This window comes from Alligator mississippiensis, chromosome 12 (assembly GCF_030867095.1).
Source record: "Alligator mississippiensis isolate rAllMis1 chromosome 12, rAllMis1, whole genome shotgun sequence".
Lineage (NCBI taxonomy): Eukaryota > Metazoa > Chordata > Crocodylia > Alligatoridae > Alligator > Alligator mississippiensis.
The window spans coordinates 59,110,483-59,125,494 of NC_081835.1; the positions used below are offsets into that span (position 1 = coordinate 59,110,483).

The following is a 15,012-nucleotide window of genomic DNA, read 5'->3' on the forward strand; positions in this document are numbered from 1 at the left end:
TCCTCTCAGTTGGGCTCCGTGTGCAAGATGCCAACTGCTACCTCCTCCCCCAGGTGTCGGATAAAGGGCTCTACAGCTGCAAGGCCACCAATGTGGCTGGAGAGGCAGAGCAGGCCTTTGTGCTTGCCATCCAAGGTAAGGCCTCAGAGAGAGGGTGTGAACAGAAATGACCTGCTCCCTCCTGTCCTGGCTGAGAGCTGGCACTGGGGCCACAAAGGGCGGGCAGGTTGGGATGGAGGTCAAGCAGCAGATCTGGGGTGGCCAACAGGACAGTAGCTGCATCGTGCATCAGGCCTGTCTCTAGTCCCTCCAGCCCAAGCAGAGAGAGTTAACTTGTCCTCAGAACTTGTCAGCAAGGGGAAGGATAGGGAAAGCATTGGGCATTGTCCACCTAAGCTCTGCACTGATGGGTGGATTCCTGGCTCTGTTGCTGTATGTGGCACTGGACCAGTCACCTCCACCGCTGTGCCTCAGATTCCCCACCCACGCAATTATCCCAGCTTGGGGTGTACAGCCAAGGGAGCCCTATGTGTGTTTCTGTATGTGAGCTGTTAGTGTTTGTGCTGTGTGAACGGGAGCCTGGGCACACCGCAGCGGTGCCTGGTGACCAGCAGCCCCCACAGTATCGACTCCCTGGGCTTTCTGTTTTGCTCCCAGTTCCCCCGAGCATCGAGAACCCACAGCAGGAGACCATTGACGGCGCTGCAGGAAACCTCCTCATCCTCACCTGCAATGCAGTCGGCATGCCCCCTCCGGCCATCACCTGGCTGAAGGACGGGTCCCCACTTGGTATGGGAGCAGTGCCTCTGCTCTGGTGGGCGCAGTGGGAAGGATGGGTCTTAAACACAGTGCGTGCAGCAAGGTCTTCTCAAGGGCAGGGGGTGGCACCTGTGCTTCTCAGCTCCGTCTTCAGCTCCTGCTCTAACCTTGAGCCAGTCTTTGAACCACACCATGCCTCAGTTCCCCATTTCCAAACTGGGGATGTTGTAGTTTCCAGATTCATAGTGGGCGAGTTCTTCCTGTGAAGTGCTCTGAGGTCTGTGGCAGGACATGGGTCTCAGAAAGATAAAAGTCCCTGTGGGCACATCTACATGTGATGCTTTAATGCACATTAACCTAAGCTAATGCTTATTGGAAGTGGTGACTATAGGCTATTTGCACCTAAATTTGATACCTACAAATGCAGGTATTGACTTTAGGTGCAAATAGTTAAAGCACATGAATGCACATGTAGACGTGTTAAAGTGCATTAATGCTGTGTATGTGGACTGACTTGGGAGTAATTTTAGTCCCAAGTCAGTTCACACGCAGCGTTAACGCGCTTTAATGCCTGCACATGTAGAAGCCTGCCTAAAGCCTCTTAATACGCATTAAGCTAATGCACATTAAATTTAGGTGTGCTTAAATGCATGTGTAGACTTGCCCTGTATAATATGAATGCAGGTACCAGGAGACCTGGCCCCAGTTGGGTTTGCCCCAGCCTTGCTAGGGTTTTCCTCAGTCCTGCTGGCTCTTCTGGATGCTTCTGGACTGGGCGATTTATTCCCCAGGGGCAGTGCTTTGAGTTCGAGGCCTGATGGGGTTGTCTTCCCCCTTCAGAGAGCAGCGCCGAGTGGGGTGTGGTGTCCCGAGGGGGACAGCTCCAGATCAGCTCCCTGCAGCTGTTCCACGAGGGCCGTTACACCTGCCTGGCGCAGAGCCTGGATGCGGAGGCGCGCAAAGATTTCATTGTGTCCGTGCAAGGTTGGTCTGGCAGGGCCGGGTGGATGCATGGGTTGCTCCGTAGGCATCAGGGCAGTGTGGGGTCAGTGGTCTTGGCCTCCTCAGCATGTGGGGGGTTGCAAAGATTGCTGGTAAGATTGCACCTCTCCAGTCACATTCTTTGCTCCATCCAGTGGCACCAAGAATCCTGGGGGCAGGTGTCCCCAGCGAGCACAGCGTCCCGGAGGGCCGAGGGGTGAGACTGGACTGTGAGGCGAAGGGACAACCAGAGCCAGAGATCACGTGGCTGAAGGATGGGAAGCCACTGGAGCTGCATGATGCCCCTCGCCTGTGGTAGGCCCAGTGATGGGGCAGGTAGGGCCAGTCTGGGCACTGATGCATGTGCCACTCCAGTGCCCAGCTCCAGCCAGGCTGAAGCCTGCTGCTGAGGCTCTTTTAGCTTTAGGGGGCTTGTGCATTAGATGCAGAGAAGCCCAGGTTGACTGCCTTTGTGTGGGTGGGGCAGGGGGGATACCCCGACTCGCTGAGCCTCCCATCTGCCTGTGTACAGGCTGTCTCCTGATGGGAGCTCCCTGCTCCTGGAGGGCTTGCAGGCCTCTGACTCGGGGGCATACACCTGCCTGGCTCAGAGCAGTGCTGGCGAGGACACCAAACTCCACACACTGACTGTCCTGGGTGAGTGATGCATCCCTGTGGTGCTAGTAGGGGGAGGGAACGTGTGTGCATCAGGCCATGAAATCCCAGCTTCTGGCTTTGTGGCAGGAGCCCCCACCCCTGCCCAGGACCCTCGTTCTCTCTGCTGCCTCCCAGCTGGGGGCTCAGGGGCCGGAGAATGGAGGTCTGTGTATCCACATGAAAGATGTCTCCTTCCCCGCCCAGTGCCCCCTTCCATCGAGAGAGGCACCAGTGACTCCACGGTCCTGAGCAGCATCCCCCTGGGGCTGGTTACCATGGAGTGCCCAGCCAGGGGCTCCCCTCCCTTGCAGATCAGCTGGCTGAAGGATGGCCTGCCCCTCCCGCTGTCCCACCGGGTGAGCCTGCTGTCCGCAGGGCGAGCCCTCAGGTGAGAATGCAGAGGCCCAAGGCACCTTCTGCAGGCATAGCTCAGCTTCTCGGGTCTCTATAAGAGGTTTTCCCCCAGCTTAGCTCCATGCCAGTTGCCTGCCTGGCTTTCGCTGCCCTATTCCAGAGTTGGTGGAATTGTAAACTCCCAGGGGCCTAATCTGCAGAGGTGCTGAGCACCCAGCACTAAGCCCAGCTGGGTCATGGTGCTTGGCAGAAGCCATTGCCTGCCGTGTTGCATGGGACTGGCTTCGCCAGGCCTGGAGCTGTGTTGTGAATTGATCCCAGCCTCCCTGTGTGGGGACAGGGTCTCCCAGGTGCAGGTCTCGGATGGGGGAATCTACACCTGCGTTGCCTCCAGCCCGGCGGGGGTGGCTGAGCAGAGCTTCATCCTGCAGATACAGGGTATGAAGGGACCTGACCCTGCAACTGGGAAGAGCAGGGCTGGGAAGGGGCCAAGATGGAGCAAAACAACACGGGAGTGGTTTGTCAACCAGAAAGAGGGTGGAGGGGGACTGGGGAAGTGGAGGAGAGAGGGTTTGCATGGAAGAAAGGGCAGGAGGTGGAAGAGGGATGTGGGGAGGGAGGAGCAGGTTGGCTGCAGATCAGAGGATAGGGAAGGTGGGGTCTTGGCTGAGGGAGGGGAAATGCTTCATGTGGGGGACCCGCCATCACCTGAACAACGAAGGTCCCTTCCAGCCTGACTTCTTTCTGGCTGGGCCATGACAGGAAAGCTGGATGGAGCAGCAGGGCCCTGTCTGCTCCTATTCAGAGCGCATAGGAGAGGGAGGGTGTGTGGCAAGAGCAGACCCAGGACAGGCTGCCAGTGGCCTGCCAGGGATGGTGCTCTGGTGGTTGTATGGGGACTATCGGTCCCCTGTGCAGGGCAATGTGCTGTCCTAAGCAGGCCATTCGGATGCAGGCCCCTGGCCAGACCATCCACCGCATAAGCTAGAGAGCCCTTGGACGCTGCCCCGGATCCAGAGACCAGTCTGCTGTGGCTGGGCCCGTCCTACTGGACTTTCCAGCCTGCAGACACAAGGCAGTAGTGGGCAGCAGGCAGCTCATCTGGGAGGAGATCACATGTTTGTGCAGACACAGGGCAAAGCCTTCCCCATCCCCAGGAACAGACCTTGGTTGCTTCTGGTCCCCCCCAGTTCCACCAGTCCTGGAGCCCTCGGAGAGCAGCGAGGACCTGACGGCAATCCAGGGCACGGCGGTGACCTTCCCCTGTGAAGCCAGGGGCTCGCCATTCCCCACCCTGTCCTGGCTGAAGGATGGCGAGCCCTTGAGCTTGCAAAGCAACCTGGTCCCCAGCAGCCAGGGCACGCAGCTGTCCCTGGAGGAGGTACAGCCGGAGGACTCAGGCGTGTACTCGTGCGTTGCCGTGAACGAGGCCGGCGAGGCCAGCAGACACTTCCACCTCTCCGTCATGGGTGCGTGCTCTGGCTTTCCCTGGGGAAACAGGGAGAGGGTGGGGCTGAGGGCCCTTGGCATGGCTGATTTGGGTGAATGGGCTGGAGGAAGGGGATGGTGAAGAGGCTGCTCTGGTCGGTGCGGGCATGAGGGGGAGCCAGGTGGGGCTGGGGATAGCCACAAGGATGAACATGATGGCACAACTCTTCCCTGAGGCATTTCTCATGGCATACGCCCGCCATCCCAGACTCTTCTGCAGAGGACTGGGCATGTCACCAGTCCTCGTGTGCCTTACAGAGCCTCCGCGGATCCAGGATTCGGCCCAGCCCACCGAAGTGACCGCCGCTGTGGGCGACCCATTAGAATTGCCATGCACAGTGGCCGGGGTCCCGATGCCCAGTCTCACCTGGGAGAAAGACGGTCAGCCCCTCACAAGGTCCGGCTTTGCACCTGGGAATGGGAGTGCCCTCCGTGTAGACAGCGTGCAGGTGGGGGCTGCTCGTCTTCTTCCTTGCATCTCCCTCCTTCCCTGCCTTGGTTTTCAACTTAGCTTCCCCTCTCTCCTGGCCTTTCTCAGGCGGATGATGCTGGCTTGTACACCTGCCTAGCAGTGAGTCCCGCAGGCGAGGACAGCAGAAGCTTCAGGGTCAAGATCCAAGGTACTGAGAATGGGTACAGGCCCGTAGCTGTGGCAGGGGGCAGCCGTGGAGCTAGGCTGCTCTTGCAAATGCCCTCTTACCCCTGGCAGAAGGGGCTTGGATGCCCAGCAGAGCTCCATGCGTGTCTAGTGGCACCAGGCAGTTTGGCTTACCCTGCTGGCTGCCCCATGCCCAGAACAGTGGTGGAGGGCTGTGGCATTTCCTGGCTGACATACGGGGATGCCCAGGCCATGGGGGGGCACCTGCTTCCTGGTGCTCCAAGTTCCTCCTGGACAGGATTTGCCTTCAGCCCAATCCTGACCCCTTGGCCTGTTCCAGCAGCACCACCTCCCTTCGTGGGCGAGACGCGCTCCCTGACAGCACTGGCTAATGGGCAGCTCATCCTGGAATGCCCTGCAGATGCTAGCTCTCCTCCCCATATCGAGTGGCACCGAGAAGGATCCCTGCTCCAGGTGTGTGGCTGTGGCGGAGGTCAGCCTGCTGTTGCATGGACCACATTGGGCTCTGTGCATTGAGGGGGCTGGAGCAAGGTGCTGGGGTCTTGGCAACATGTCCAGGACATCCCAGTCCCCATCCAGCATCAGTGGGTAGTGTCTGGCTGGGTAATCGCAGCCATTCCAACGAGAGCCCTTGGCGTGCTACTGATGGAGCATCTCTGGGTGCTGCTAGGAGGATGCCCGCATGCAGTTCCTGGCCGAAGGGCGCTTCCTCCAGATTGAGGCCGTGGCAGTGCCCGATGGGGGTGAATATAGCTGCACCGTGAGCAACCATCTGGGGACAACCAGCCTGCGCTTCCAGGTGGAGATCCACGGTGAGCAGAGCACCGGCAGTGCCTGGGCTCCAGCTCACAGCTGGTGACAGTCACTGCCGCTCACAGGAGCCAAGGGAACTGGGCTGCCTTTTCAGGCTGCGAGCGTGAGTGCTGGGCTTGGCATCTCCTTAATGTGCAGGGGGTTGGCAGTACTGATGTAGCCTCAGACTATGTGGTGCCCCTCTCTGAGCTCAGTGGGATGCTCCATGTTATGGGGCTGTGTTTATGAGTGGGAACCCCAAGGGGCAAGTGGGTGGTAGGGCTGGGCAGGGTTAGGGTACAGCTACAAGAGCTTGCCAAGGTGGCTGGAGGGGTCAAGCTCAGTGCCTCAGATATTCCCCATTTTGTTTTATGGATCCACGCTTCTTCCTTCCCTCCATGCTGGAAGTTGCACCCAGCTAGTGGGAACACACACGCACTCGATGCTCACCCTGGAAAGAGGGTGCCCAGGGCCTGCTCTTGGGCATCATCGTGAGAGCCCACCTCATCACCTTGTGCTAACTCCTCTTGCTCTTCCTTTCCGTCCTACCCTGCGATGATGTTGCAGTCCCCCCTGTGATAAAGCCAGGTCCTTTGACGGTCAATGTGTCCGACAACCGGTCAGCTGTGCTGCCCTGCCAGGCGGAGGGGTGGCCCCGGCCCCAGGTCACGTGGAGGAAGGACGGCCTGCTCCTGCCCCCGGATGGCAACCCGAGGTGCGAGAACTACTGCCCCCGTTTGAACCTGCTGCGTGAAGGCAGCCACTTGCCCTCTGCTTTGTAACACAGCAGCTGCCTTGCAGTTCAGCTCTTTGAGTTGCCAGGCCCCTTGTAAATGGTTGGGGATGGAGCCTAGCCTCACCTCTGTTTCCCAGCGAGGGGCACTGAGGGGCATCCCCCACGGTCCGTGGCTGTGTTGTGAGCAGCCCCTGGCTCCCGGGCTCCGACTCATCTCTGTGAGGCAGAGAGCTCCAAAGGAGACCCACATTACAGCGTCTGCTCCAGAGCCAAGTGCCTTCCTTGCCCCTCTTCTCGGGTTTAAATCTGCCGTGGTGGGTCAGTGAAGCATTCAGTCACCTGGTGCCCTGACGGGGCTCTCCCTCCCTCTTCTCAGGTTGGAAATCCTGCCAGATGGCTCCCTAAGAATAGACCCAGTTCAAGCCTGGGACTCGGGTTATTATCTCTGTGTAGCATCCAGCCCTTCTGGGTCCGACCGACGGGGCCTGGACTTCAAAGTCTTGGGTAAGTGGAGGGCTGGGAGGAAGGGGACTGACTGGGGAACACAGCATGACCCCCACAGCCCAGTCTGCTGGGTTCAAATGCAGCCAGGCGCACTGATCTCAGTTGCATCCTGCTCTGGGGAACAGCTACTGTTGTTCCCGTACCTCCTGGCTTCCCTCGCGTTTGCTCACAGTGGGTTACATTGCCTCTAGTCTGTGTGCTGCTGGGCTGGCCTGGCCTGAGTTCGCTCCCATTTTTTGAGCAATGTTCCCTCAAACTCCCATCCCGTCAATCCCGTGGCCTGTGCTGGGTGGCTGAATCTATGGCACCTGTCTCTGCTTCCCTGCAGTCCCTCCTGCCATTGCTCCGGGGCCCTCCAACCTCACGCTCACAGCTCACCGCCAAGCCTCCCTTGCCTGTGAAGCTACTGGATTCCCCGAGCCCCAAGTGACCTGGAGGAGGAACGGCCAGCCTTTGAACTTGAACCTTCCTCAGAGCCCTTACAGGTACTGGGCTGCCCCGGCCATGGGCTGGGTAGATGGGGTCAGGCGGGGAAAGCCTGGTGCTGTGTTCATTTCCTTTGCAAAGGCAGTCTATTCCCCATGGTGGTTCTGCCGCTATTTTGTGCACCTGATATCATCCTTCTGCCATCATAGCCTGGCTCCCTTGAGCAGGTCCCTAGCTCTGTTGGCTTTGTATTTGGGGCAGGTCAAGCCCCAGGCCAATCTCTGCAGTTCAGGGTTGAGCTCTGCCAGTGACTCCCCCTCCTCTCCCGCCATCTGTCCCAGATTGCTGTCCTTGGGGTCTCTGCTGATCACCAGCCCCAGCCTCCGGGACACGGCGCAGTTTGAGTGTGTCGTGACGAACCTGGTGGGAGAGGATCGCAGGCTCTTCAGCGTCTCTGTGCAGGGTGAGCAGCTCTGGGGAATGCATTCGGCAGGGCCATCCCTAGGGTACGGTGAATTGAGGCGATTGCCCCGGGCCCCACACTTTGGCGGGGGCCCATGGAGCCGGGTGGAGTGGCCACGGCCCCTCCCATGGGCCTGCCAGGAGCTGGCAGCTCAGCTCAGCTCCGCTTTCACAGGGGTACCACGGCCCTGTGCAGTGTTAAGGGGGCCCCTCACAGGCTGATTTGCCCCAGGCCCTGCACCCCCCAGGGTTGGCTCTGGCAGTCAGCCTCCCTGGGGGGCTTTCCCATCCCTCCCATCACCCTGGGATCATGCTCCAGCCCCAACCTTGGCAGTGGCATCAGGGCATAATGGAGGCACTGTGTAATCCAGGACGCCTGCCTGGGGGTTGCAAATCAGTGCAGAGGGGGCTGGTCCCACGTTGCTTTTCATGGCACATCCGTGCTCAGCTTGGCCTGCACCTGTCGCTTTCAGTCCCTCCCACGATCGCTGATGACCGGACAGACTTCACGGCCATCAAGATGTCCCCGGCCATTCTGACCTGCTACACCACCGGGGTGCCGGCACCGGCTGTGTCCTGGAGCAAAGATGGGGCCCAGCTGGGAAACCGAGGCAGCAGCTACCGCATCTTGCCCACGGGTAACATGGATGCCTGGGCACATGCATGTGCCTGTGGAGAGGGAGGGCAGCATGGTCCCTAACAAAGGAGCCAGTCTCTCTGTCCCCTGCTGCCCCTTTGGTGACCGGCTGTTCCTGTGTTCCCAGGGGCTTTGGAGATCAACCAGGCAATGCCCGTTCATGCTGGGCGCTATACCTGCACGGCAAGAAACGCTGCTGGCATGGCACACAAGCACCTCCTGCTTGCGGTGCAAGGTACCTAGGGGCATGGTGGGCTGGGGGAGGAGGGGGAGGGCACCAGCCCCAGAGAGACATGGATGATGGAGGAGCCCTGGCTCCTGGCCTGCAGTAGAGCACCCCATCTTCCGGGGTGACTTCAGGGCAGGAGTATAAGCTAGCTTGTTCTTTAGCAGTAGCTGGGGAACTGCCCAGTGGGGCTGTGAAAGCCATGGCAGGAGCCAGGCCATGCTCCACGCGGGTGATGCCCCTGGTGTCCTGCCATGGCCAAGGGGAGAAGAAACTGGCTGCGAGTGTCTCTTTTGGTTGCAGAGCCCCCAGTGGTAAAGCCCCTGCCCCGCCTGATGCAGGTGGTGCTCAATTCTGGTGTGGTCTTGCCCTGCGAGGCTTCCGGGCTGCCTCGCCCAGTGATCACGTGGCAGAAGGAAGGGATCAACATCCCTGCAGGTGAGCCAGGGCCTTGGGAGGGCTTTGCTGTAGCTGCCCAGTGCTGCAACGCCCCAGGAGGGACTAAGCATGCTCCCAGAGATCAGCGCACATGCTAAGGGCACTGATGGGTGTGGCAGCAAATTGAGTGATATAAGCTCCCTGCAGCCTTTCCAAAGCCCCTCAGCTTGTCCTGGTCCTGGGTGACTCCTGTCTCCGGGATGACCCCTTGGTGGCCTGGTCTCTTGCTGTGACACCCTCATTTAAGGCTGCTGACACTCACAGTGGTGCATGGTCATGAAATCTCCCTTGGCCACACATTGAAAGAGTGAAGGTGCTTTTAACCCCGGCATTGTGGCCAGAATCCACCTTGAGTTGTGACGTCCTGCCTCCCCCACGCTAACTGCTGTGAAAGCAGTTTCTGGGAGAGGCAGTTTCTGGGGGAGGCAGCCTTCCCAGAAGAGACTGCATGTCACCCCTGGGTGAAGTAGCCCCGGCCTGCAGCCCCTTTGCCAGTGGGTAAAGCTCTTGGGCGGCAGTGGTTTGGCTTTTCTGCCTTTGCTTTTGATTTCTTTCTGCCTCTGAGCCCTTTTGTTTCCTCCCAGCAGGAGCTGGTTTCAGGGTGCTCCCCAATGGGCACCTCCATTTGCTACGTGCCACTGTGGAGGATGCTGGGAATTACCTGTGCGTGGCACAGAACCCCTCGGGCACAGCACTGGGGAAGACCCGGCTGATTGTGCAAGGTAGGGGAGCAATCCAACTGGTGACTCTAGGAGCCAACAGCAAGCTAAGCCCATTGCTCTCCTTAGGGCATCCAGGGCACAATACTCCCAAGCTGAAGGGAGGGGCAGGGGTTGTGGCCACTACCTTGCCAAGCTGCTGCTTCCCAAGTCTGAGAACTTGGTTGTGGCTGTCTTCCCCTACAAATGCTGCACAGAGAAACACATGTGGTTGGAGGTGTGCAGAGGAGCTGGCAGACTGGCCCGGTGCTGCTGTCCACCTGGCAGCTGGGCTTCGGGACAAGATGATGCCAGCTGCCAAGTTTGGGATCTGGTCCCAAACTTTTTCCTCCAGGCTGTTCAGGTCTGGGTTTGGTTGTAGGAAGGTCTGCACCGGCGATCTAGAGCTGGCATCCAGGTGCCAAGTCAGAAAGGGTTTGGGCCTGACATTTTGGTGCAAGCCCAGATCTCCTTCAGATGCTGCAGTTGCCAGTGTTCAGGGCAGGGCAGCTGGGTGTCGGAGCCATGGCAGTGCTGGGACTGTGGGGGAGGATGCTGGAGAGGTCAAGAGGCAGCCGGCAGTGCGGCAGAGCTGCAATGGAGCAGGGATCAGCACCTGCATTTTACCATGGGGGCAGCTGGCAGCTCCTGCCTTCTCGCTCAGTCAGAGGGGTCTGGGCCATGTCAGGCTCATGGTTTGTTTCTGCTGCCCCTAGCTGAGCCCCCATAACCAAGCTGGGAAGGTCAGTGTTGTGGGTGGAGGGGGTGGGGGGTGGACCTGTGACCAACTGAGGTCTGGCTCCTTTCCCACCCTAGTGCCCCCAGTGGTTGAGGCTGGCCCGGCGGAGCTGTCTGTCCCTGAAGGCTTGCAAGTCCTCCTGCCCTGTGCCGTGCGGGGGATCCCTGAGCCCAGGATCACCTGGTCAAAAGACGGGGCTGTGGTGCGAGGGGACAATGGGAAGTTCACCTTCCTGCAGTCAGGGGAGTTGATCGTCAAGGATGCCCAGGTGAGCCTCCCATGTCGTGCGACCGGGGCTTGATCTGCTTTACATCCCTGGTGTGCATCTGTCTGCGGGGCTCTGAGCCGTGGTGGGTGGTGAGAGCTAATGGCTGGAGATGGGGCCTTGCTGACCCTTATGCACCTGCTGAGCCTGGGAGAACCGCAGGTGGCAGAGGAGAGAGCCTGGGGTTGCTTAGCACTGGCAGCTTGTAGGAGCAGCAGCTGATGGATTCAGGATTAGCTAAGCCCTCGTGGGCACCCTGCGGGGCAGGTCGGGCCCGGAGGGATGTATTGGGGCATTCACGGAGCAGGGCCTACCCAGGGGACCTTAAATCTTTGATACCAAGCACTGAGCTCATCCATCTCTACCCAACAGCCAAGAGAGGGGCAGCTCAGCAGGGCATGGCTCTGTTGTGCCCCCTGACACAGGGGTAGCAACTGGCAGGAGAGGTGTCCCCTCCAGGCCATCAGCCTGTGGGGCACAGAGTCTACCCATGGGCTGCCCCCTCATTTGCACCTTGGACCTTTTCACCCCACAGGCCGGGGATGCCGGGACATACACCTGCACCGCAGAAAACGCAGCCGGGAGAGCTGCCCGCCAGCTCCACCTGACTGTCCTCGTGCCCCCCGCCTTCACCGAGCTGCCGGGGGACCTGTCACTGAGCGCGGGCGAGGGACTGGAGCTCGTCTGTGGTGCTAAGGGGAACCCGATGCCCCGCATCACCTGGACCATGTACAACCAGCCTGTCACGAGTGCGTGGGGGCACAGGGGCATAGACGGGCTGGGGCAGGGAAGCCAGGGCATGGAAGAAGCCAGAGGATGAGTGCAGGGGGAGAGGAGAGCAGATGAGGTGGTGGATTCTCCATCCTTGGAGGTTTTTGACCTGGCTAGACAAAGCCCTGGCTGGGATGATGTAGTTGGGGCTGGTCCTGCTTTGAGCAGGGGGTTGGACCAGAGGTGACCTCTCTTCCAACCCTAATTTTCTATGATTCTCTGAGCTGTGAGATTAAGATGGCTGTGCCTGGCTCTGTGCTGCCGTGCAGGGCTGGGGGCAGGACTCCTGGGTTCTGTCCCTGGTGGTGACACTGATTCTTGGGTGCGTGACACTTCTCCGTGCCTCAGTTTCCCCGTGTCACTGGGATGTCAGTGGTTTGCTTAGTCCGGGGGCAGGACCCTGGGAGAGGGCTGGGGCAGACCTGCTGTGTCCCCCTCGGCTGCACAGAGCTGCCACTAGGACAAGCTCTGGAAGACGCAGGAAATCCTTTAATCTGGTAGCGCTGCTGTGACATGGCGGGGTCCAGCATGACGAAGGCGGGATCCTGGCCTGCCTCCCTGGACAGCAAAAGAGAGGGCAGGACTTGGGGTGTCAGCTGGGGCTCCTGCTCCCCCTTCATTACCTCTCGGGGCCCAGTGGCCGAGATGGGTGTGACAGCAGGTGGCCCAGCTCCATGAGCACCTTCCTAAGCCCAGCTGTGTGGCTTTGCCTTGGCAGGTGGCATCTCAGAGCGGAGTGGCCGGAGCACCTTGCAGAGAGACAGTGTCACCAAGGAGGACAGCGGCACCTACATCTGCACTGCCGAGAACAGCGCTGGCAGCATCAAGGCCATCGGTTTTGTCTATGTGAAAGGTGCTTCAGGCAGGGAGAAGTGTCCCTCGGCCATCCCAGGAGCAAGCAGGCGGTGCCAGGCAGGCCTCTGGCTAGGCCTGTGTGGCAGGCAGGATGTGGGTCATCCCAGTTTGCCTTCCTTTTAGCGCAGGTCCTGGTAGGTGGGAAGGTGCAGCCCAAGCTGTGCCAGGCCTTGGGCACTCAGATAAGGAGCTTTGCTCCTGGGCTTTTGGTGCTCTTGGTTTCTTCGCAGCCACCCTCGGCTCTGCCTGGCCATGCTCATCACAGCCCTGCTTGTAGCCTGGACATACTGGTAGCCTCTGACTCCTTCTCCTTCCCCAGAGGCTCCTGTCCTGCAAGGGGAGGTCAGTGCCTACCAGGTGGAGCCCCTGGGGGCCAACGCCCTCCTGGACTGCGAAGCCTATGGCGACCCTGCCCCTGTCATCCACTGGGACAAGAACGGGATCCCCGTGCAGGGCAGCCATCACCTGCGGCAGCTCCAGAACGGCTCCCTGGCCATCTACGGGACAGTGGTGAGTGGCAGCCCAGGCTCAGTGCTTTGGTGATGGAGATAAGAGCTTGGGCAGGAGGATGGGTATCTGTGAGAGAAGGGGGATAGTAAGATCCTTCCCTCTGTCCCGGTGGTTGGACTTGCCTGGAGACAGCATCAGAGCAATCCTGCATCATCCTACATAGCTGAGGAGACCATATGATTGCAGCAAGCAGGCTTAGCCTGAGCTGCAGAGATCTCTGTTGGCCAGGAAAGCAGGCAGGAGTCTCAGCTCTCTGCACCCACGAATTAACATGCGACTGAGTCTCTTACCTCCTGGCTGTCACTGATTCCTTCAGAAGGGGTTTGGACCTCTGTTTCCTAGGCGCTGATGTTCCCTTTGCTGCTGGGTGTCCTGATAGAGGTGAAAGGAATTCATGACCCTGTATCCCTGCTTGGAGCATCCCCCTTCTCTATGCCAAAGGGCTTGTGGCAAAGATAAAGATGGCACGTTACTTTTCTAACTCAAGGGACAGCCTGGAGGGAAACCACAGCTCATCAAATCATAGAGAATAATAGAGATGTCAGGCTGGAGGGACCCTTCAGAGGTCACATCTAGTCCAGCTCCCTGTCTGCGGCAGAAGCATCCCTATCCAAACCATCCCGTACCATCCATAATCTAAACTCTCTAGATCCCACCTAGATATGCTCCATCTTCGCCGGAAGGAGTGTTGTATGTCAGGACCACGCTGGTCACTGTTGTGTATCTAAAAAGGTGGGGAGTCACCGGTATGACCTGTTTTGGGCAGGGTGTAGACAGCTATATTAATGCACTTGCTTTTCCCCTGCTCCCCCACCCCAGAGCGACGATGCAGGACACTACACATGCGTGGCGGAGAACGAAGTGGGCGCTGTGGAGAAGGTGGTTACCCTCGCCCTGCAGAGTGAGTGCCTGCCCACTTTGCCTCTCCTGGGGCAGGGCTGGGATTTTACTCTCATGCTAAATGCTTTCCCACCCAGCATGTATCGAGCCAGCCTCATGTGGGCAGTGTCTCTTTGTTGGGGAAATGGTCAGCTTGTCAGCAAGCAAAAGTGCCATTGATGTTCTGCTGCTCCACAGCCATCAGCTGGGGAGAAGGGCAGCATCTCTGAAATCCCCCTGGCCACCAGGATCAAACATCCATTGGGAATAGGTATGAGCTCCGGGTGAATCAAAGTTAGATCCTGGGGGCAGTGCCGTACCTAGAGTCCTGGTGGCCCCAGGCAAACTTTTAGTATTGGGGCCCCACTTTGCCAGAGATAATGATGTTTTTGTTGCAAAAGTCCTTATTACATCTGTGGTATCGATGCCTTTAGTTTGTTCTCAATTGATAACATTGCCAGTCCTGTATATGCACAATATTAAAACTGTTTTTTGCACTTGTAATTTTTTTTTCATTTTCAGGCCCCCTTTCTGTCCAGGCCCCAGGTAGCCACCCAGTTTGCCCATGCCTGTGTCCGGGTCTGCCTGGGGGGACCCTGGTGTCTAATGACAAGCTCCCAAAAATGGATTAGGGGAGGATCTGCCCAACCCCCCCAGTCCAGACAACCCTGCATTTTGGGGCTTTCTGCAGCTGAATCACAGAAGTGCCATTGTGGCCTCACCCCCACTGAGAACATGTGGCCATTGCCACCTGCTGGGGGCTGCTGTGACCTGGTGTCTTCTGCTCTAGGCCTCCCCGTGTTCAGTGCCGAACCTCAGGATGCGGTGGCGAGTGTGGGCGAGGGGGTGCTGCTGCACTGCCAGGCTGCTGGGGAGCCGACCCCTATGGTGGAGTGGGCCCGGGATGGGGAGCCCTTGCTGGAGAACCACCGCGTCCAGGTCCTGCCCAACTCCACGCTGCTGCTCAGTGCCGTGGAGGAGGCTGATGCGGGGCAGTACGAGTGTGTTGCTCGCAACCTCCTGGGAACCTCCATCGCCCAGGCTGTCCTGACTGTGCAAGGTACGTGCCCCAGGGCCTGTGCTTGCAGTGCTGGCTAAGGTGGCGGTCCTCCTGCCCTCTGTGGCTGAACAGGTCTGTGGCCCATGGTGGCCAGTGACCTAGACCTGCATCTGTTGTGTGAATTCACTGTTTCTTAAACCAGAGCCGCGGTCCATG

At 59.0% G+C, this 15,012-nt stretch overlaps 1 protein-coding gene across 1 annotated transcript in view; it reads left to right on the forward strand.

The window, feature by feature from the left end:
- The window catches only part of HMCN2 (hemicentin 2), an 83,357-nt gene that overhangs the window by 58,251 nt on the left and 10,094 nt on the right, over positions 1-15,012 (forward strand). Inside the window, exons 61-86 of the mRNA XM_059715623.1 lie at positions 54-135; positions 658-789; positions 1,600-1,743; positions 1,896-2,055; positions 2,273-2,397; positions 2,602-2,785; positions 3,092-3,189; positions 3,942-4,220; positions 4,498-4,688; positions 4,778-4,859; positions 5,181-5,311; positions 5,529-5,670; positions 6,218-6,365; positions 6,763-6,890; positions 7,219-7,375; positions 7,658-7,779; positions 8,252-8,416; positions 8,543-8,650; positions 8,945-9,079; positions 9,667-9,801; positions 10,594-10,784; positions 11,317-11,530; positions 12,271-12,405; positions 12,727-12,917; positions 13,737-13,818; positions 14,587-14,856. Of these exons, the coding sequence (XP_059571606.1) occupies positions 54-135; positions 658-789; positions 1,600-1,743; positions 1,896-2,055; positions 2,273-2,397; positions 2,602-2,785; positions 3,092-3,189; positions 3,942-4,220; positions 4,498-4,688; positions 4,778-4,859; positions 5,181-5,311; positions 5,529-5,670; positions 6,218-6,365; positions 6,763-6,890; positions 7,219-7,375; positions 7,658-7,779; positions 8,252-8,416; positions 8,543-8,650; positions 8,945-9,079; positions 9,667-9,801; positions 10,594-10,784; positions 11,317-11,530; positions 12,271-12,405; positions 12,727-12,917; positions 13,737-13,818; positions 14,587-14,856 (3,931 nt within the window). The remainder of the gene's footprint in view (positions 1-53; positions 136-657; positions 790-1,599; positions 1,744-1,895; positions 2,056-2,272; positions 2,398-2,601; positions 2,786-3,091; positions 3,190-3,941; positions 4,221-4,497; positions 4,689-4,777; positions 4,860-5,180; positions 5,312-5,528; positions 5,671-6,217; positions 6,366-6,762; positions 6,891-7,218; positions 7,376-7,657; positions 7,780-8,251; positions 8,417-8,542; positions 8,651-8,944; positions 9,080-9,666; positions 9,802-10,593; positions 10,785-11,316; positions 11,531-12,270; positions 12,406-12,726; positions 12,918-13,736; positions 13,819-14,586; positions 14,857-15,012) is intronic.